Source organism: Phocoena sinus, chromosome 16 (assembly GCF_008692025.1).
Source record: "Phocoena sinus isolate mPhoSin1 chromosome 16, mPhoSin1.pri, whole genome shotgun sequence".
NCBI classification, from domain to species: Eukaryota; Metazoa; Chordata; class Mammalia; order Artiodactyla; family Phocoenidae; genus Phocoena; species Phocoena sinus.
Genome location: NC_045778.1, coordinates 7,009,364 through 7,032,349, shown reverse-complemented (window position 1 = coordinate 7,032,349; position 22,986 = coordinate 7,009,364). Strand labels below are relative to the sequence as shown.

The window sequence follows — 22,986 nt, the reverse complement described above, 5'->3', positions numbered from 1 at the left end:
TCATGCCAATGATATTTGCTGTGTGAAATCACCTTGTTTCCTCTGCAAAACACTCAAGTCAAAGATACATCCTTAAAATATATGAGCCTCTTTGGTATTTCTTTTTACTTGGGGCCAAGTGTAGATTTTCTAATTTCCAATTTAACATTTCCCTAGAAATTGGTACTCTGGAAGGGTCCCTGTGCCTGTGGAGTAGCCCCTGGGGCATGTTTTTCCTTCCTTGGCTCCTTCAGAAGAGATGATGTAGCAGGAATTAAACTGAGGTTGAGTTAAATATGTCTGACTTTGGACAGAGACCTCAAATCCTTTTCTGGAATCCAGTCGGCTATTTAAATAATGTCTGCTAGTTTTCATGGCTTGCTTTAATGAACAGAAGTTTGAAAATGCCTTTTTGCATCTTATCACTGTTAAAAATATTGTTGCTATTATCTGTGATTTAACTTCAAAACCCAGTGGAAGAGGGGAGTAGGTCATCGTTTGCTATTTCCTGTTGCTTTTGGAACTGATAATCCAAGAAAGCTTTAAGCTCAGTAAGAAACATTCCAGACAAAAGCCCACTGTGAAAACACAGAATTAAATCAGAATGTGATCTTTGTAGAAGAAAGATCCCTAGGGATACATTTTTTTTTTTAATTTCACAAAGAGAGAAAGAAACTTCCACTTACATCTTCATCATGGTATGTGTTGGTACATTCCTAGTGAGTGAAAATGGCAGTGTGTATCTTTTCTTTTTCTTTTCTTCTTAATTTCATAACGTCTGAATCCTGGGTTTCTCTGTCTTTCCTTGGGTTAAAGTCCTAGCCAACTATCTTTGATAAGTATCGTCATCTGTTTCCTTTCAACATAATCAGTGTGGAATATATTGCCCTGACGTCTTCCCATCTTGCCCTGACTCACAGCAAAGGATGAGGTTTTCCAGGCCTTTCCTTTGGCCCCTTATCCCATAAAGTATTTTCCTGGTTGGGGAAGGAGGTATGGTTGCTCTTGGGTTTGACGTCAAGAGCAGGGCTGTTTATAAAGAGACAACGTGACATGGAGTTCCTTCCTGGAACTTGTAAAGAGACGCTCATTGAACAGCCTTCCCTGGTCCCACTGTTCTGTGTGTGTTGAATAGCTCATGCCTCTCAGACAGGATGTACTCATTCCAAATATACCCCAGAATGATTTCTTCTGATATTGTCTGAAAGTTGAAAGGGGCCTTTGGAGTTCAGTCTCACCATCTCTTTGCCTCTAGGGACATGGAAAATATTTTAATACTTTATAAATCTTTACTTTTGGTTAGAACAATGAAGAACTTGTTTAAAATTAGAAACTGCTGTTTTTAATTCTTAATAAACTTCCTCTGGTGGGGGTCCTTTGAGGGGGCTTAGACATTGCCAGCATTCACAGTCATGATTGTATTAGGGGTCTAGTGAAAGCCGATGTGGAGGGGGCTGAAGGTCGGGATTGCTTCTCTACTGATGAAAGAATACAGTGCTGCACCTGCCACAACTAAGGAGCCTGCAAGCCACAACTAAGGAGCCCGCCTGCCACAACTAAGACCCGATGCAACCAAATAAAGAAAGAAAGAAGAAAAAAAACAGTGCTGGGTTGGTTTCCTCGTTCCAGGCCCCTGGGGCAGGTTAGCTCCATCCTCGGCTCTCCCCCTTCCTGTTTCCACTTCCAGCTGTACTAGATGACCTTCGATTCTATAATCAGCAGAGGGGAAAGAATCCCAGATGACACCAGTAAAACCCTGGTGGGGTTTTAGCTTTTAACTTGATTGTATTTCTAGTCAGGAAACCATTGCAGTCTTGAACTCCTGATTGGGTTAGGTGGGTCCTGAAGGTTCCCATTGCAGTCAGCTGAGGCTGTGGCAACCCCTGGTTTGGAAATCAGTTGCTTATAGCCTAGTAGGACTTCTGGGTGCTATTCACAATTCCTGACACCCCTTCTTTGTAATCCTAATACTTGTATAAAAGTAATAACAGCTGTGATTTCTTGCATATATTATTTCTCTGAAATGACCTTTTTTCCCCATTGATGGATAAGGTAAATCTGTCCTGTTCCCATCTTCAGATCTTCTTGTGCCTCCCCTTTGCATAAGGGATAAGCTCTAAGCTCATTAACACGGGCATCCTAACTTCATCTCTGGCCACCCACCACCCTCGGGGTCTCCAGCCATGCAAAATGACATACGGTTTACTTCAGGCCATGTCTATTCTTCCTTTAGACCTATGTGCTGGTCCCACTACCTGGAAAACCTTTATCCAGGATCTTTGCCTGCCAAAGTCCTGTTGTTTCTGCAGGAGCCAGCTTTAGGAGGTGTTATCTTCCCGAGGAATCCTTCCCTGGTCTCCCCACGCTGAGTCCAGTGCCCCTCCTTCATGTTCCCACAGAACCTGGAACTCAGTCTGAACTGTGATTGGCTGTGGGCTTCTTCTTGAAGGCAGGGCCACAGCTTCAGCATCTTTATGGGCCTGGCTCCCAATGTAGTGCACAGGGTGGATGTCCATCGAGGGAATGAGTAGCATTTTTCAATTTGTCACTAAGTGTTACTTATCTTAAACAACAAGCATTTAACACTCCCATTTGTTTTTTCAAGGTGCAAGGATTGGATGCCAGGTGAAATAGCACTGAGTAATCAGAAAAACCTCCTCTTACTTGCTTTAAAAAAAAATCGGGAATGTTTGGTGTTTGCTTCTAGATCTTGGAAGCCCAGAAGGCATTGCTCTTGACCATCTTGGCCGCAACATCTTCTGGACGGATTCTCACCTGGATCGGATAGAAGTTGCAAAGCTGGATGGGACCCAGCGCCGGGTGCTGTTTGAGACTGATTTGGTGAATCCCAGAGGCATCGTGACGGATTCCGTGAGAGGGTATCTTTGTGTAAATCCGTGTGTGCGTCTCTTCTATTTGCATCTGCCCTTGTGGATTTTCTCAAACGTTAGGCTGTAACTCCAGCCTTGCTCTCCTGAAATGAATGGGTTTAGGATGAGTGAGTCTACAGTCGGTGGCTCACAGATATCCGTGGCGAAATGGCAGTATGTTTACGTGTGATCATGGACTTGATACTGTGTTCCACTTTCCAACCTTTTACCAAGAGCCTTTGTAAGTTGACAGCTCAGAAATTGGATATTTCCACTTGGGTTGAATGTGAATCAACACCTGGCTTGTATCGATCCCAGAAGAGTATCAAGGTAGCATAAATGTCCCCCTGGGGCTCCTTCCTGGGGGCCAACCCAGCATGAACACCTTGGAGTCCCTCCCTATGGGTTTTGTCAGCCTATCAGTGCTTTTTCTCCCTTTCCCTTACTGCAAGCTCTAAATCTTACAGGCCCGTGTCTCCTTGACGCTTTGACTCCTTCCCTTTGAGACCACACCTCTTGTTCTGTGGCCACTCAGCCGCCTGCCTGACAGCAGGTGCCCTGACCACTGCCTCTGCCAGCCTTGCTCCTGGGCTTCATCCCCTGGGTCTGCTGTGCCTTCCTGTGTGGTGACAGCATATGGGAATTATTCCCATGTGTTTATGTCAGTTATGGTGTTCTGGGTTTTTTTGTTTTTGTTGTTGTTTGTATTTGCGGTACGCGGGCCTCTCACTGTTGTGGCCTCTCCCGTTGCGGAGCGCAGGCTCCGGACGCGCAGGCTCAGCGGCCATGGCTCACGGGCCCAGCCGCTCCACGGCGTGTGGGATCTTCCCGGACCGGGGCACGAACCCGTGTCCCCTGCATCGGCAGGCGGACTCTCAACCACTGCGCCACCAGGGAAGCCCGTTCTGGGGTTTTTAAAACAGTTTTACTGAGATATAATATATAATATGTAACTTATAATATGTAACTGAGATATAATATGTAACTTATGTTTAAGGGGAGTGAAATTGTGAGTAACAGAAAGATTCAAGTGAAGAGCCAAATCCAAGGGTCTTTGCAAAGGAAAATGTCTTGATGCCTGCAGATCCTTTTTAGCCATTCTGTGTCTCAGTGTCTGCTAATGTCTTCACCATGGGTTCTTTATAAGTGTTTTTTTTTCCGTAATGAGCTTTATTTTTTAAATTTTATTTTAAGTTTTTTGGGCTGCACCTTGCAGCTTGCAGGATCTTAGTTCCCCAACCAGGGATGGAACCCAGGCCCTCAGCAGTGAAAGCGTGGAGTCCTAACCCCTGGACCGCCAAGGAATTCCCCTTTTAAAGTTTTTTTTTTTAATTTTTTTTTTGTTGTTATTTTTTTAACTTTTTATTTTATATTAGAGTCGAGTTGATTTACAGTGTTGTGTCAGTTTCAGGTGTACAGCAAAATGATTCAGTTATACATATACATGTATCTATTCTTTTTCAAATTCTTTTCCCATTTAGGTTGTTACATAATATTGAACAGAATTCCCTCTGCCATATAGTAGGTTTTGCTGGTTATCCATTGTTTTAAAATTAATTAATTATTTTTTTTTTTTTTTGGCCGCGTTGCGTTTTCACTGCTGCACCCAGGCTTTCTCTAGTTGCGTCAAGCGGGGGCTATTCTTTGTTGCGGTGCGCGGGCTTCTCATTGTGGTGGCTTCTCTTGTTGCAGAGCATGGGCTGCAAGCACCTGGGCTTCAGTAGTTGTGGCATGCAGGCTCAGTAGTTGTGGTGCATGGGCTCTAGAGCACAGGCTCAGTAGTTGTGGCTCGCGGGCACTAGAGCACAGGCTCAGTAGTTGTGGCGCACGGGCTTAGATGCTCTGTGGCATGTGGGATCCTCCAGGACCAGGGCTCGAACCCGTGTCCCCTGCATTGGCAGGCGGATTCTTAACCACTGCGCCACCAGTAGCGTGTACATGTCAATCCCAAACTCCCTAACTATCCCTCCCCTCAACCCTTCCCCTCTGGTAACCATAAGTTCATTCTCCAAGTCTGTGAGTCTTAAGTGTTTTCTAAGTGAACTTTTTCTCATGCATCTTCATATTTTTCTTCCTCTTTCTCCTCCTTTTCCTCCTCCAGGAATCTTTATTGGACAGACTGGAACAGAGATAGCCCCAAAATCGAAACTTCCTACATGGATGGCACAAACCGGAGGATCCTTGTGCAGGATGACCTGGGTTTGCCCAACGGGCTGACCTTTGACGCCTACTCATCTCAACTCTGCTGGGTGGATGCAGGTGATGGAAAGCCCCAGGCCTGGCTCCTGGGGTTGGAACAGTGCCTTGTTTTTTACCAAACAATTATTGTTACCCCCTTTACTATCAAGATTATCTGTTATGGGGAAGAGAGCTTAAGATAACTGCTTTTTTCCTGCACAAACAATAGCTGCATATCTTTGCTCTGAAATTTATTGTTTCTCTAGGCTTGACACAGTCTAGGGAGAGCTCTTAATCTTCCAGGTCAGGGGTCAGCAAACTACAGCCTTGGGACAAATCCAACCTCCTTGGTATAACCCAGGAGCTATAAACAGTTTTCACATTTTTAAAAAAATTAATTTGTTTATTTGTTTTTATTTTTGACCGTGTCGGGTCTTCATTGCTGCGCACAGGTTTTCTCTAGTTGCGGCAGCTCTTCGCTGCGGTGCGTGGGCTTCTCGTTGCGGTGGCTTCTCTTGTTGCAGAGCACGGGCTCTAGGCGCGCGGGCTTCGGTGGTTGTGGCTTCAGTAGTTGTGGCTCATGGGCTCTAGAGCACAGGATCAGTAGTTTTGGTACACAGGCTTAGTTGCTCCGCAGCATGTGGGATCTTGCCAGACCAGGGCTCGAACCCGTGTCCCCTGCATCGGCAGCCAGATTCTTAACCACGGCACCACCAGGGAAGCCCCGGTTTTCACATTTTTAAATGTTACATTTTAAAAGGTTATATACAGCACGTGGAAAGGAGGGCCTCTGGAGTGTGGAGTTCTGGAGTTTGGAGAGAGAAAAATGTAGGTGGAGCTTCAGCTTCCTATTTGCCACCAACAAAATTATCAGCATCTTGCATCAACCATGCCCTATCGATCCCTCCCTCTCTCCTACTCATTTCCCTCAAGCATTTTAAGAAGCCCCAGTGAAGAGCCTTAAAGAAGCAGCCCAGGATCATGCATTCTCATTGCCTCTTGGAAAACAGGGAGGCCTCCATGGCAAGTTCCCACCTCACATAGGAAGAGAAGGGCCAAATAAAGGGAAAAGAACTTTCAAAGATATAAAGAAGGTGTCTCATTCCTCCACATCCAATAGTACTTGTGTACAATGCTTTAAAAGATGGAAGCAAAGTTTGATGGGCCCTGCCTGCAGTTACCAGTGCCATCGTGTGCTCTGGACTCTACCCATATTTACTGAGTGTATAATCTACATGGTCATTTCTAACTGAGTACTACGCCGTAATACGATGTCACCGAGGCCTCCAAAACACTGTATTTTAATTTTCATTTTTATAAGACTGTTTAGGCAAGCTCAAGTGGTAATGCAAAATTTCTTATTATAGGATGCTTCAGAGTTTCAGATTTAAGACAAAGACAACTTAATTCAGTTGTCATTAGAGCTATCTAAAAGTTTTTTCAATCCATAGACTTTTTTGCAGACAGACTAGTTGGCTCAGATTTATTAGTCTCACACTCCTGCTTAGGCTCATTTTATATCTCACACGCAAGAATCTGAACATCTCAGAAATGTAGTACAAATCACACATTCAGCCTAGTCATATTCATTTTCACAGTACAGTCAAGTCTTCTCCCAAAGACCAAATAATTTGATATAAATACTCCCACCTTTCAGACTGGGGACAAACTAAACCTTGGCATTTTCAGTAAAATATTTGTTTACATTAATAAAATAGATTGATACTGTAAAATAAATAAATAAAAGGTTATATAAATGCTTATATAATGTCCTGGGTTTTTGCCTCTTGGCTCACAAAACCTAAACTAGTTCCTAACTGGCCCTTTAAGAAAAAGTTTGCTGACCCCCAGAGCCTGTCCTTTGTCCTGATACCTATTAAGCAAGTCACAACTTAACATTCTTGTAGCTCCCGCTTGTCCCCAGGGGCTTAGGCAGGACTTGAGGCCAAGGAAGATAAAGTAATGCAGCCCTGATGTGTGCTCCTGCCTGGGCAGATTTGGGGTGTCCCTCAGGCGAGGGATGTGGGCAAGATGCTCGGTCGGGGAGGAATGTCAGTCATCCATCAAGTCTCTCTTGTGTTCCTGCTTTGTTCTAGACACTGTCGGGTGCCACGGGGGATGCAGGGAGTAAAGCGTGCACAGTTAAGTGAAAGCCCAAGCCTTAAGTTGGTCATGATGCGGGTATTGATGCGAGGCTGTGCAGCTCGGCAATTCTAAGGGCTCTGAATGCAGGGAGGGGAGGTTTGGAGAGGCTTCAAGGAGGAGGGGCTTGAGCAGGAGCTGGAAGATGGCATCGTTCCTAAGTCTCCGGGAACTGGTGGAACGGGGTGCTCTTCCTCTGCTCCAGCTTCTGTCTCCCCATCAGAACCAGGTATGGGTACTGGATGGAGGGGGTGTTGATCAATGAGGGGCCAGGGAGGATGAACAGACAACTTTCCAGTTTAGAAGAGCAACTCTTGTGTTCTCTAGGATAGGAGCCTGTAGCGCTCCCTCTCACCCTTGCCCTCATTACTCTCGTTTTTGGACACAAAGGGCCCATTTCTTGTGTGAACAATGGACGATTTGTGTTTGCCCCACACAGGCACCCATCGGGCCGAATGCCTGAAGCCCGATCAGCCCAGCAGACGCAAGGTTCTTGAAGGGCTCCAGTATCCTTTCGCCGTTACAAGCTTCGGGAAGAATCTCTATTACACAGACTGGAAGACGTACGTCAGCAGCTGGAGCGTGGGGGCCGGGGGGCCTGCCCTGCCGCCCTCTCTGGAGGCCACGCCCTTCCCAAGTGGCCTCTTGGCTTGACCTTCCTGCCTCCAGAGGTGCCCCCTCTGCCTCGCCCTTTGGTTGTCAGAGAGGAGGGCAAGGAATGGGAGGCGGGGCTTCTAGGGAAGCAGGGGATGCCATGTATCATCTGGATGCTCCTTGATGGGCAGCTTCAAGTGCAGGCTTGGACTTCCTGAGCATGTCTATTCTCTCCCCAGGAGCCGATCTCGGTCACTTGGCTGGTGGGCTCCATGCCCCTATTTTATTTTAATTCTTAAACTGCAGTATTCCCAAAGCCGCTTCTTGACCAGCTCTTCCTGCAGGAAGGTGGGGTTAAACCAAGCAAGCAGATGTGGCAAGGGCATTTGTATCGAAAGTCGATTTCCCAGCTTGGAATTTAGAGCCGGAGGGAAGAGCTAGCTGACCTTTTCCAATTTTTTTTTTTTAAGAAGCCAGAGAACTGCACGCTTGTCTCATCCTAGGAAGAGGGAGGGATGGCTAGGAAGCAAGGCCAGTGAATCTGTTTATGGCCTCCAAATTATCCTCCAAACAACAAAAGAGGCTGCCCCCTAGAGAAAAGTTCAAGACCTTAGATGTATTTTAACCTCCCATCTTTTGGTGCTCTGTAGGAATTCCGTGGTCGCTGTGGATCTTGCTATTTCCAGAGAGACGGATTCCTTCCATCCCCACAAACAGACCCGGCTGTATGGCATCACCACGGCCCTGTCTCAGTGTCCTGAAGGTAACTCACCTGTGCTGTAGCTGGTCAGGGGGCTGGAAGCACTCTGGGGCTCAGAGCCCACACTCCGGCTGCTACCTGTGTGGCCTCTCATAGCCCTTATCACGTGGCAGGTGAGACACAGTCCCTTCCGTCATGGGTCTTCATTATTGAGTAGGTGAGCCAAGATGAATCAATAGAAAATGTTAAAGAATGAAGTGGATAGAGGATAAGGGTGAGGAAAAGTATCGACTCTTGGGGCTGGGTCTAAAAGTAGGTGGTCTTCAGGTTCCAAGGAGGAACATCAGTGTTAGGATCTCTGCTGCTTTAAAATCCATCCATTTGGCCTGAGAGCAACAACAGTAATTCATAATAATAATAATTACCAGGCAAACATGGATGTGATACTTACTGTGAGCTAGGTATATCACATATATTAAGTCACTTAGCATACTAAGTGCTTTGTATCCACTCGTTCACTTAATCCTTGTAGCAACCCTATGAGGTAGGTACTATGATTATGCTCACCTTATAAATAAGGAAACTGAAAGCCACTTGCCCAGAGTCACACGGTCACTTATCATGCTCACGATGGCAGAACCAGGGATGAGCTATGCAGCCTGGCTTGAGTCTATGCTAGGCTGCCTCTCCAAATTCTCTCCCCTAACCCAACCTCCTTCCTGGTTTCCCTCCTGTCCCCCAGTCAAGTGGCCAAGCTAGATAAAGAACACATTGTGCTTTAAAATTCCAACCCCATGTTCTGTTCAGAGCTGGAAAACCCTCCCTGAGATCTGTTTAATAGCTTCAATGGTAAATCTGCATAGCCCCCAGATCAGGAATCAAGGTTTTTGCACATCTGGCAAATCCTTAATGATGAGGAAACAGCCGATACATAAGCTGAGCTGAGTGCCCTGTGCAGCCTTCCCTGTTCCCCAGGAGCCCCTACAAGCTTGGCCTCCCAGAGACCAAAAAGGGGTCTAGTATGGAGGCCACTCTCTTAGCTGTTGAGCTGACTTCTGCCTTTTCCAGGTCACAACTACTGCTCAGTGAACAATGGTGGCTGCACCCACCTCTGCTTGGCCACCCCAGGAAGCAGGACCTGCCGTTGCCCTGACAATACCCTGGGCGTTGACTGTATCGAGCGGAAATGAAGACAAGAGTGCCTCATTCGCTCTCTAAAGTATTTCACAGCAACACCCTACTTGAAAGGGTCCAGACTGAAAACTGTCTGACCTGGTGGCTAAGTGGCCACCAGGTCCAGGGCCAACCCAGCCTGAGCCCCAACAGCATTGCCCTCACTGTTCCCCAAAACATATGCCCTGCACTTCTGGAATGGGAAAGCCTCTACTCCTACGCAAAGACAGAAAACCTCCCTGACCCCAACCCGCAGACAAGTTTATACAGCCCTGAGTGAAGATTATATGCCCCATCCTGGTGCTGGAAACTTTCCCCAACCTTAACACCCCAGTGGTGAGCAGAACCTCCCCAGGCCTGAACTGCCCCTTCCCTGTGGCCTTACGAGCTCAGCCTCACCCTGAGATACCCATCATCCCGTCAGCTGCTGAACACACCAGCCAGGATTGTCTAGGCAAGGCTGTAAGCAAAGGAGGGAGTTAGCCCTCCCACACTTCCGTCTTGGTGCTCTGATTTCCCTCTTTATACTCCTGGCTTTTAACCCCAGAGTTCTGTACCACCTGCATCCTGCCCAAGGCCCACATTATAGAGAGCAAGCCCTGCTTTTTGGTCAAAACCCACCCTGTCCGAAGGATACATGGGTATTTGGTGGATGATACTGAGAAGCCTCTCCCAGCTAAATTATTGGCATTTCAGCAGTAGTCTTTGGTAGTCAAATGCTCAAATCAAAGGAGTGTCCTGTAGTAGGAATTTCAATGTGTAGAGTCAGATGTTTGAGGATGGGGATTCTATAGATGTGCCTTAAATTATACCAAAGATTACCAGAGCACTTGGATCCTAGCATCTGGTCTCTGGGGTGGCACAGCCCCACGGCTGGCACCTGTGTCCAGCCTCCTAATGGAGACCCATCTGAGACACAGGCTGGGGCTGGTACCAGTGATGACACCCCCTATAGTCCCTCACCTCTGGCCTCCACCCATGAGATCCAATCTACAATCAACCATAAGCTTTCTTCTCCTTTGTTTCTCCCTCTATCCATGGCCCTTGCTGGCTGTATTCTCATGCAAAATCACAATCCAGGAGGGCCAAACTGAATATTTATACTAGTGATCCAGACCATTTATTGCTCATTGGTGTAATTAAAAGGACCATTGCCACATTTCATGTGTATGTTTCTACAGTTTGTTTAGAAAACCTCTCCTGACTATATATAGCTAGTGGGTTTTTTCCTTTGTTTGCTTGTTTTTTTTGTCAACTGCTTCCCAGAGTCCTAAAATGATAGAAATTTTGGATTGAAAGCTGAGATTAAGGAATTTGAGTCAGTAAAGATTGGGGTAAGGGAGTAGAGAAGACTCAGAAGTATCTCTAAGAGATTGACCAAGAGCAGGAATGGAAAGCCCAAGAGAAAGGGTGGAGGAGGGGATTTAACAATAGCAATGAGAAAAACTCTTAGAAAAAAATGGTATGTCCTTGCCAGAGAACACTTATACACTTGACATGGAAGAATATGCCTGTTTTTCTCCTTAAGGAAGAGACCCCTCTTCTTATCTGCAAACCTCAGGACACTCAGCCCCTCCCACCCCCTTTTCTGCAGTACATGAGACCTGAATCAAGAGAGCCTTTCCTTGAATAATTGGAGTTTGTTTTGAGAGGGACATATCCCCAAGAATCACAAGGTTTGGGGAACACATGGGTCTTTTATATAGCCCAACCCCATAAATTAGTTTAATTTTATATTTATCATTCCATATTGAGCCCTCTATATCAAATGTTTTGTCATGACTTTGTATAATGTTTATAACTATCTTATTCATTTTACTAAACTCATTCTAAAATTTTGTAAATGATAAATTCTTAAACTGTGGAAACCATTGAAGGTGCTTATTAACTGTTCCCCAGATTTGTACAAGTATTGGATGATTATTTGAGTTTACAGCTGTATAAATATTAGTGCAGAAAATAAATTTTTTTTTTTGTTAAAAAAATCTCCCTCTATCTTGTATGAATGAAGATATTTAATCTCGGGAGGCGGATTCACAATGGAAAGATAGCCGTTTAATAATCTGCAAAACCTATTTAGTCCCCAGTGTTATAAGGGATGGTTTGTTTCCCAAGTGAGTCCCTGAACTTAGGGGCTGATATTTGACTTAAAAATTAATTCTATTGTGGATATCAAGTCACCCTTTTAAACATTGTTTTCTTTTTTCTTTTTTTTTTTTTTTTGCGGTTCGCGGGCCTCTCACTGTTGTGGCCTCTCCCGTTGCGGAGCACAGGCTCCAGACGCGCAGGCTCAGTGGCCATGGCTCACGGGCCCAGCCGCTCCGCGGCATGTGGGATCTTCCTGGCCGGGGCACAAACCCGTGTCCCCTGCATCGGCAGGCAGACTCCCAAACACTGCGCCACCAGGGAAGCCCAAACATTGTTTTCATTTTTAGAAAAATTTTAGCTACAGGCAATAGGGTTTCCTGATTCAGTTCTGAAGATGAGCTGTGTTTTTCTCCCCTCCTCATGTCCAGAAAGAACAAAGATACCTTCCTGACCTTGGCCACGGAGTGAGACCCCCGTTCTGTTCTAAGCTGCCACCAATGGCAAGTGCCACCCGTGCTGACCCCTGGGGGGATGAGAATGGACCGTTGACTTGGACAGAGTGTAGGGGGCTCAGAAATAGCAGGAACAAGGTGCTCAGACCTGAAGTTGTTGTAGAGAAGGGACCTGGTACGTCAGGGCCTGCTTGTAAAATGGCACCATAGTGGAATCAGTTACAGCCTGCCAGTGTGGATTTATTGACAGGTACAACTTATGTTAGGGCTAAAACTTCCAGTGTTTTATTCTGGTCATAAAATCGTAAAGGTGATGTCAGGGAAGATGGTGGAGTAGGAAGGTTTAGGAATCTATCCATCTGTCAAAACAGCAGTTGAACTGGCAGGAGCCTTCTGAATAAAGTACTTCGGAACTCTGTGTCTATAGTAGAATGCTTGCAGCAGCCAGGAGAGAGCTTGATGAAAGGCTGATACATTTTGGTCAATTTCCTCTTAATAGTGGCAACCATCACCCACCCCTCAGCCCCAAGACACTCAGCTGTGGGGACAGCAGCCCACGTTCCTAGTGCAGCTTGTTAGGGACAGGGTGAGCAATAAGAACAACACTGCTCTCCAAAAGTCAGATTTGTGGGTTCTGATTGCTGCTTTTAATTGTTTGGAGGCCAGCACAGAGGGAAAAGTCTTCCTGATGTTGGATTTGGCAATGATTTCTTGTATATGACACCAAATGCACAAGCAACAAGAGAAAAAGATGAATTGGTCTTCATCAAAATTCAAAACTTTTGTGCATCAAAGGAGTGAAATGAGGGACTTCCCTGGTGGTCCACTGGCTAGGACTCTGTGCTCCCAATGCAGGGGGCCCAGGTTCCATCACTGGTCAGGGAACTAGATCCCACGTGCCACAACTAAGAGTTCGCATGCTGCAACTAAAAAGATCTTGCATGCGGCAACAAAGATCCCGCGTGCCGCGACTAAGAACTGACACAGCCAAATAAATAAATAAACAAATAAATATTTTTTAAAAAAAGAAGTGAAATGATAACCAACCCATGAAAGGGTAGAAACTATTTGTGAATCCTATATCTGATAAGGGTTAATATCCACAATATGTAAAGAACTATAACTCAACAATAACAATAGCAAAAACAACCCAATCAAAAACGGACAAAGGATTTGAATAAACATTTTTTCAAAGAAGATATACAAATGGCCAATAAGCACATGAAAAGATGGTCAACATCATTAACCTTTAGGGGAAAGCCAATCAAAACCACAATTAGATATCACTTCACACACATTAGGGTGGCAGATGGCTATCAAAAACAAAAACAGAAAATAACAGTGTTGAGGAAGATGTGGAGAATTGGAACCCTTGTGCATTTCCAGTGGGAACGTAAAATGGTGCAGCCACCAAGGAAGTCCATTTTGCAGTTCCTCAAAAATTTGAACATGGGCTTCCCTGGTAGCGCAGTGGTTGACAGTCCGCCTGACGATGCAGCAGACATGGGTTCGTGCCCCGGTCCGGGAAGATCCCACATGCCGCGGAGCGGCTGGGCCCATGAGCCATGGCCGCTGAGCCTGCGCGTCCGGAGCCTGTGCTCCGCAACGGGAGAGGCCACAACAGTGAGAGGCCCGCGTACCGCAAAAAAAAAAAAAAAAAAAAAAAAAAAAAAAGTTGAACACAATTACCATATGATCCAGCAATTCCACTCCTAGGTATACACCCAAAGAAACTGAAAGCAGGAGCTCGAACGGATACTTGTACACCAATGTTCATAGCAGCATTATTCACAATAGCCAAAACATGAGAATAACCCAAGATTCCATCACTAGATGAAAGGATAAACAAAATCTAGTGTACACATACAAGGGAATAATATCCAGCCATAAAAAGTAATGGAGGGCTTCCCTGGTGGCGCAGTGGTTGAGAGTCCACCTGCCGATGCAGGGGACATGGGTTCGTGCCCCGGTTCGGGAGGATCCCACGTGCCGTGGAGCGGCTGGGCCCGTGAGCCATGGCCGCTGAGCCTGCGCGTCCGGAGCCTGTGCTCCACAAGGGGAGAGGCCGCAACGGTGAGAGGCCCGTGTACCGCAAAAAAAAAAAAAAAAAAAAAAAGTAATGGAGTTCTGACACATGCTACAACATGGATGAACCTTGGAGTCACTGTGCTAAATGAAATAAGCCAGACACAAAGGAACAAATATATGATGCTACTTATGTGAGGTACCTAGAATAGACAAATTCATAGAGACTCAAAGTAGATTAGAGTTTACCAGGTGCTAGGGGCAAGGGGAATGGGGGTTACTGCTTTATGGTTTCAGAGTTTTTACTTAGGGTAATGAAAAAGTTTTGGATATAAATAGTGGTGATGGTTATACAACATTGTGAGTGTACTTAATGACACGTACACTTAAAAATGGCAAATTTTATGTAATATATATTCTACCACGATTTTTTAAATTACTAATGTAATATACCAAGAAAAATTGAATGTACACTTTACATGGGTGAATTGTATGGCATATGAATTATAATCTCAATAAACCTGCTTTCTAAAAATACACTGTAATTTAAAGAAAGGCGAGTTACCTAAGATTGGCAAAATGCTGATCATTGTTGTGGTTGGCTGAATTCTAAAGATTCCAAGATTCTAATCTAGGTGCTTTGCAGATGGAATTAAGATTATTGGTTAGCTGGACCCCAAGAGGCCTGTCCATCTAAGGATGATATCTGTGTCTCCCTTGCCCCCTGGTTTCGTAGCGGGGAGGGAGGGAGAGAGGAGAGTGAATCTAAATGTTTATTTCCCTCTCCCTGCCGACTTGCTGAAGGTTATCTTTACCCCTTGACCACCGAAGGTCACTGCCCCTCTCCAGGTGTCCCCCTTCCCACGCTGTCTGCTAGGGTCCCAGGAACCACTCTCTTCCCTGGTCTCTGGACCTCAGGGAGGTAACAGCCTCCTGACACTTTCCCCTAGGACTGCTCCGTTCCCTCTGAGGTTCCTCACACCCCAGCCATAACTTTAAACTTCCCTCATATTATCCTAACATGGGTACATCTGGCTTTTGAGACTGCGACTGAAAAAAAATTGCACAGCCTAAAAGCTGAGAATTATGTACTATTCAGCAGACTTAACTGAGGACTTCACAGCCTCTCAGATCACTCTGAGGCTCGGCTCCAAAGAGGCAAGGGAGGAGCCGGATAGTTTTTGCAAAAACAAAAAGCAAACAGAAAAACCCCCAGGGAGCTGGAACATCAAAAGATTACTGTTAATTAAAGAACTAAAGAAAACCAGACATCGCAAGTTAATGAATTCAGCGCTTTTCCATGTATGGAAAGATGCAAGAATCTGGGCTTCTTGAAATTTTTCATTTGATATGCACTTTAGTATTTAGGGCCAGTGTTCTGGTTTTCTCCGTCCTGAATCCCCTCAGGGTGCATGGTCCAGGGTGGCTGCAGTGACTGATGGCAGCAAAACCCTTTGTTTACTGATATGGCAGGTGACATTCTTCGAGCACAAACCCTAACTGACACGTAAGTTCATAACTCTATGATCTCCTTTTGAGTATGTTTTTAAATGTTTGTAGTTTAGTTTAAAAAAAAAATTAAAAAGCTTTTTTATAACCACACCTCACGTGTACTTGTGTCCAGTTAGGATACATGTTAGTTACAGTGTAACTAGCAGGTATGAATTATACAGATGTACAGAAAAACGTACCCAAAAGTCCTATTTATTTTATAGCTCATTTTGACTTTCAGGTGCAGAGCCTGCAACGGCAGAAAACTTAATTTCCTCACTCCGGGGAATTCTAGTTCACTACAGTAATTGCTCAGCCACTCTGGGGTCAAACTCAGTTATATTAAGGAGCATCGTTGCCCCATCCTTCCTCAGGTTCTCCCCCAGACCCAAATCTAAGCTCCCTGTGAAACTGAGCAGGACCCCATGGGGTCCTCTTGGGCACAAAAACCTTTTTGTCCCCAGTTTCTTATTTACAGGATAAAGACTTCAGCCGCCTAGACCTTCCCGAGTACCACAGGGCAGATTCAAACAATTACTAATCAGGGAAGGGAAGGAATGCAAAAACAGAAGAGGACCAGTCAAGAAACTATAGTGTAGCCATTAAAGCAGGATCCTGGTTCCTCCTCAAGGGATATACATAATATCTTTGAGTTCTGCGGGAATTAAGGCCCTCATCCAGGTGGAGGATGGTAACTTCAGGCTGAGCACAAGATTCCTGGAACATTACCCTGTTACCTCACCACCAACCAATCAGAAGAAAGAACACACACCCTGCAGCCCTCACCCCAAATTTTGCTTGTTTAAAAACTTCACCCCCAAAACCATCGGGGAGTTCGGGGTTCTTGAGCACAAGACATTTGTTCTCCTTGGCCCTTCACTAAACCTTTCTCTGCTCCAAACTCCTGAAACCTCACAACTCAGATGGGATTCTAACCCACTGTCTTTTAATTGAGATCGCACACCTGGTGTCAGGACTTAATGAAGCTCAGGTTCTTTATGTCTCAGCTCAGAAGGAATTCAGCAAGAGGCAAAGTGAGACGTAAGAAGTGGATTTATTTAGAGAGATACACATTCCATAGACAGAACGCGATCCATCTCAAAAGACGAGGGCGGCTCCGAAATATGGAGTGGTTTGTTTTTATGGGCTGGGTAATTTCATAGGCTAACAAGTGGGAGGATTATTCCAATTGTTTTGGAAAAGGGGCAGGGATTTCCGGGAATTGGGCCACTGCCCACTTTTTGGCCTTTTATGGTCAGCCTCGGAACTATCATGGCGCGCGCGCGCGTGATTATCATATGCTAATATATTACAATGAGTGCATAATGAGGCTCGAGGTCTACCGGAAGTCGAATCTTCCACCATCTTGGGCCTAATCGGTTCTAACCAGTTTTTGTCGTGTCCTCAATGGCTATGTCATCCTTTTAAAGGTTGTGCCCTGCCCCCTTCCCTCCTGTTTCACTTCACGGGTTTGGTTTATTTAGCCTCACTATGCATGGGGCACACGAACTTGTGTTTGGTAACACCTGGAGCTTGTGGATGTGCTACTTTAGGATGCCTCCAGCCTTTCCCTCCGAGTGGCCCTCCGGGGGTGCTGCTGTGCTCTGAGGCTCTCTTGCCCCAGGGTCTCCCTCCGTGGGTGTCTTTGGTCCCCTGATCCTCGGGGGTCACTCTGCAGCCTCCTCATGCCGACTGCCTGGACCGCTGCGGCTCCCCGGCCCTTCTGCAGACCGGGTAAGTTGCGCTGTTCTCCCCTCCCCGAGGGAGACAAGGCAGTCGGTGGGCTGCCCTCCTCCCTCACTGCCCTTTCTCGGGGGCCACTCCCCTACTCCCGCCGGGCCCTGACCTCCCTTCCCCCAGCCTCTGCTCTGAGTTCTTCTGGGGGCGGTGAGAGTGGGGACTCCTCTGCCCTCAGGCATGGCCTTGCCAGTCTTTTCGGTCTCACACCTTGTTCACCATCATTCCAACAACAGCCCTCCTGGGACCAATGTAGTCCCAGTGGTGTAGTCCTAGAGGGTTAGGGTGTAGAGAGAAAGGACACCCCATACCTTGATGCTTCCAATGATTGATTTACCTGCGTGTGTGCGCTCGCGCACAGACACACACACACACACACACACACAGTTTAAGAGGCCAATAAAAATGGGACTTCCCTGGCGGTCCAGTGGTTAAGACTGTGCTTCCACTGCAGGGGGGCACGGGTTCATTCCCTGGTCGGGGAACTGAGGTCCCACATGCAGCACGGTGTGGCCAGAAAAAAAAAAAAAAGAAATAATAAGGGTAAAACTGATCCAGAAAGGCTTTTCATTGGGAATAAGATGTTGGGTCTTAAAAGACAGACACACTGTGCAAATATAGTTGCTTTGATCAGCAATCTCAAAGCCAATTGAATCTCCTTCTCTATTAAGCCATTTCATTTTAATACGTATAGCAGCTAACTCTTCTTACCTGAGGAATAAATGTTGGGGGTCTGATTACTAAGCCCAAGAGGACTTCCACTATTTCATTTATCCACTCATGGCTTTAGTTTAAAAACTACCACCACGCATTGAGTATCTGTTATGTGCACATATGGTGTTGGGCCTCAGATAATAGAAATGTTAACATTGAGAATTTCTTTTTTTTTTTTTCTGGCCGCGCCTTGTGGCATACGGAACCTTAGTTACCTGACCAGGGGTCGAACTCGTGCCCCCTGCACTGGAAGCACAGAGTCTAACCACTGGACCAGCAAGGGAAATCCCAACATTTAGAATTTCTGACACTACAGAAGGCATGAAATGAATGGTCTCGTAACAGAAGTAGGTGAGGGGCTTTCAGGCACATTCCCTCAGGAGCTGATCTCTCTCTGGCCAGGGATTGTACTGGGAAGGGGCCTATACCTCCTGCCTCTGGCATTTCCAGCTGTCTTAGGTCTTTTGCCCTCCAGCTGCTGAGCCTGTGGGTCTGTGTTCCTCTCTGCTCCGTGGGGACCTCTGCTGTCCTTGGCGCTGATGCCCATGTGCCCCCTGCAGCCTCCCAGGCTCATTACTGCCGTCTTCCTTCTCAAAGGCCTCCGAGGAGAGGGCAGTGCACGGAGCAGACCCCGCCTCCCCATACCCCTCAGCTCCTTCCACAGTACTGCCCCAGCTACTGCGCTGAGGGTGACAGACCCTCCGGAAGCAAGCAAGGGAATTGAGGACAATAGAAAATAGTCCGAGGAGGATGCAGCCCTGCACATCTCTCAGCCTTGCTCCTTGGCCCTGGAGCCCTGTCTGCTCCCTGCTGTGTGGGTCCGCACCACCTGACAGGCTGCCCTGCCCCTCCCCCTGGGGTGCCTCACTCCGGCATCCTTTCCCTTCCCTCTGGTCTGGGTTATTCAGTTCAAGGTAGTCAATAAAAGACTTTCCAGGACAAAAACACATCACATGACAATAACATTTTATGGGGAATGGGAAGGACGTTCTAAAGGGCTTACAGCTCTTTTCAGCAGCTGATGGTAGATTGGAAATGCTCTTGTATTGGGGTTCACTGGGTACATTTGTAGAGTGGTTGTAACAGTTTTATTTTTTTAAATACCAACATGGACAATACACCTGAAGTTATATCTCTCTATAACTGAGCGAACCTATGATGAAAAATGTTCTGAATAAAAATATAAGAGGAAACATGGTTTTGCAAAATTCTTTTCTCAGATCCTGGAGCAAGCAGGTTGAGGAGGGCTGGAAGGAGGTGGAGGCAGGGCCCCAGCCCCCCTGGCGGAGCGGTCACTGCCCAGCTATGGCTCTGAGGTCCAGCACTGCCGGCTCCCTTACCTCTTGAGCCAGGATGCCTAAAGCAGGGCCCCTTACTTTGGAGAAGAACCCTTACAAGGGGCCCTTGTTCAAACAAGACGCAATTAAGAGATGGAAGGGCCAAAAAGCCTTGAAAAACAGGCTCTGAGAATGACGCCCTGGTTGCTTGAAGCACAGGCGAAGGTAGACGGGCCCAGACGACAGCGTGAGAGCTCTCCAGCCCCATTGCGTCAAGGTTTCTCCTTGGAGGCAATTCCAGAAGAGACCACTAGAGGGCAGGATACACCTCTCAATGCCTGCTGGGCATGGGGGCGGGGTGTTGAGGTTCCCAGGCCTGGCCGCTCACGTAACTTCCCCCGAAAGAAGAGGGGTTCAAGCTTTCCCACCGTCCTGCTAACGAACTTTCTTAAAAGTCAGTTGCCTAACCTGCTACCAAAGGAAGTCTAAATGTTAGTGTCCCAAATGTGTTCAAGCCTCTACATTTTATTGCAAATTTCCCCCAAACAGCCCAGCATTTCCTCCCAGTCTTTTTTTTTTAATTGAAGTAGAGTTGATTTACAATGTTGTGCTAATTTCTGCTGTACAGCAAAGTGACTCAGTTATATACATATAGACATCCTTTTTTTCATATTCTTTTCCATTATGGTTTATCCCAGGAGATTGGATATTGTTCCTTGTGCTCTACAGTAGGACCTTGTTATCTATCCATCCTATATATAATAGTTTGCATCTACTAATCCCAAACCTCCAGTCCATCCCTCTCCCTCCCCCCCGCCCCCCCCCCGCCTCTTGGCAACCACAAGTCTGTTCTCTCTGTCTGTGAGTCTGTCATCTCTCTTCAGTAAGCATTTATAGACATCTATACATGACATGAGGAATACACAGTGACGAGGAACACACAGAAGTATTCCTAAGTGTGCCTCTGTGTACACGTGAGTGTACCCTTCTCTTCAGGGACCAGGTTCCCGGTGTACCTCAGTGGAGAATGACACAGAATACAAGGCAAATTCCAGACAAAACAGGCCCCTCGCAAACAAGACGTTGTCCTCACCCACAAGTGTGTCTCGTTGCTTAGTCAACATGGGTACCAAGTGGTGCTGAGTGATGAGTTCCAACATTCAGGCCTTTAAGAGATGAAAGAAGGGAGAGTGCTCAGCAGGGATCCTGGAGTGAGAAGATTTCCTTTACTGAATGTAATGGGAAATGGGATCCCTCCTCATTAGAACCTTGTGAAGTAGAATTTACTGCTCCCATTGGTCATCTCGGGAAACTGAGGCCCAAAGTGAAGTAAACGTGGCAAAGACCATGCACTTTGTATCAGAGCAGAGTCCTGCTCCAGATCTGGTTTGCTCTAAAGGCCATGCTTTCACATCCTTCCCACCTTTCCCTTACAAAATATTTTAAGTGGAAATTTATTTTTACTTTATTTTACTTTATTATTTCTTCGTATTTAATGCATTTGCATTTAGAAAACTGGAAAATAAACATAAGGTACAAGAAAAAGAAATCACCAGAAATCTCATTATTCAGCAATCATCTCATTCATACATTGGTATCTTATCCCAGAAATGTTCTAAAAATTGTTATATATATTTTGTAAAAATTACATAAGAAAAGTGGGATCCTGCTAAATATACTTTTAGATATTTTCGTTTTCCACTTAAATGTGCACATAAACAGCACTATTTTTTAAACCTTTTTTAAATTGAAGTATAGTTGATTTACAATGTTGTATTAGTTTCAGGTGTACCAAAGTGTCCTTATTCATTTCGCTAGGATAAATTCCAACTCACTATTATTTGAAGTTTTATGGCTTTTAATAAATACTGCCCAGCTGCCCCTCAGAAAGTTTGTACCAACTTACACCCACCAGCAGGAGTGTTTGGAAGGGCCCATTCCCTATGTTTTTGCCTTTGGGTGGTTCTTTTTTTTTCTTCTCTTTTTTTTTTTTTAATCTTTGACAATTAGAAGATACCCACGGGGGTGTTGTTTATTAAAACCTAATTCTTTTAGTTGAGTTGAACTATTTAAATGTATACTCCTGTTTTCATTTCTTTTGTAAATTGAGTCTTCAAGTCCTTAGTTTTTAAAAATAGTGGGACAATCTTACTGATTTATAAGGGCCCTATACATTTTAAAGTTAATTAGCCTTTTGTCATAGATATTGCAAATAATATATCCCAGGGATTTTGGGGTTTTGTTTTTGTGGTTTCTTTACCATATAGAAGGGTTTGATCTATAGGTAGTCAATTTTACTACCCCACATACCTCCCAAAGCAGCATGAACTAGAGTTAAAGCACTGACCTAGAAATCATGAGGCCAAGCGTGTCCAGGTTCTACCCTGTAGATAATATTTTCCGAGACGGCCTCGGCACCATCTCCCATCCCACGTGTTCTTAAAGAGTTGTGTTGATGTGATGTTGTGTTGATGTGATGTTGTGTTGATGTGATGTTGACATTCCTCCCTTTGAGAAGCAGGACCACTTTGCCTGTCTGAATTGGGGGGACGGGGGGGGTCTGTGACTACAGAGGGACTACGGTGTGATTTCTGAGGCCAGGCCTGCAAGGTGGAACAGCTTCTATCTGGTCCTCTTGGATTCTCTCTCTAGGAACCCAGCCTCCACGATGCGAGGAAGCTCAGGCTACACAGGGTGGCCACACGTCTGGGCTGGCAGCCCATCCTGAGGTCCCAGCCGACAGCAGGCATCAGCTACCAGACATGCAGGTAAGAAGACACCCCCAGACGAGTGCAGCCCAAGCCACTGGCTGACAGCAATCCCACAAGCACAGCCCAGGTGACCCCAGTCCACACCTATGACCATGAGAGATAATAATAAAATGATTATTGTTTTCAGCCCAGTGTTGGGGAGAACTCGTTACAGAGCAATGGATAACTGACATTTGCTGGGGATGACTGATAGTAAAAGCCCTGAAACCATGCACTGCCCTGGCCCTTACCCAGTTTTGTTATTTGGAAAATGTGAATTGTCACAAAGCAAGCAGGATCCCGTTCTCTGGGCAGCACATCACAGCCGCAGAACTTGAACCCTTGATTGACCCTGCCGTGCATGGCTGACACACAGAGTGGATCTTCAACACAACCTGTAAGCAACAGGCAGGCTCTCCTCTCTCGAGAAACAACTGGTTCCTTCCACTCAAAGGGAAAAACAAGAAGAGGAAGAGCGGCTGCCTGGTCTCTGCCAGTCATGGAATACATCTTAGCAAATGATCAGATTTGAAACTGCTTTGTGTCCTGGTTCACTTGGTCCTACCGGGAAATAACCTGATTTGAGTGGGAAACACCCCTGTGCCATTGAGATGCAAGTGGGATCCTTCGGGAGAGGAAAAACATAACCTGATTATGAAGTTTGAGATAAACAGCAGCGTTTAGTGCGTTTAAACGTTCACTGGGGTTTCGGGTTTGGGCTTGAATAATTCATAAGTGAGGGATGGTTTGCTGGCCCTTCGGCTATAACCAGTTGGAGATGAGCTCTTTGGGGTCCTTGTTTCCGGATATGCCCCT

The 22,986-nt window shown here is 45.9% G+C and overlaps 1 protein-coding gene across 3 annotated transcripts in view; it reads left to right on the top strand.

Moving 5' to 3' along the window:
* The window catches only part of NID1 (nidogen 1), a 95,359-nt gene extending 83,738 nt beyond the window's left edge, over positions 1-11,621 (top strand). For all 3 annotated transcript variants that reach the window (XM_032608238.1, XM_032608237.1, XM_032608236.1), the window contains 5 exons: positions 2,687-2,858; positions 4,951-5,108; positions 7,609-7,732; positions 8,414-8,526; positions 9,532-11,621. In XM_032608238.1, coding sequence (XP_032464129.1) covers positions 2,687-2,858; positions 4,951-5,108; positions 7,609-7,732; positions 8,414-8,526; positions 9,532-9,653 — 689 coding nt within the window. In that variant the 3' untranslated portion in view covers positions 9,654-11,621. The remainder of the gene's footprint in view (positions 1-2,686; positions 2,859-4,950; positions 5,109-7,608; positions 7,733-8,413; positions 8,527-9,531) is intronic.
* Positions 11,622-22,986: the final 11,365 nt, after the last annotated feature.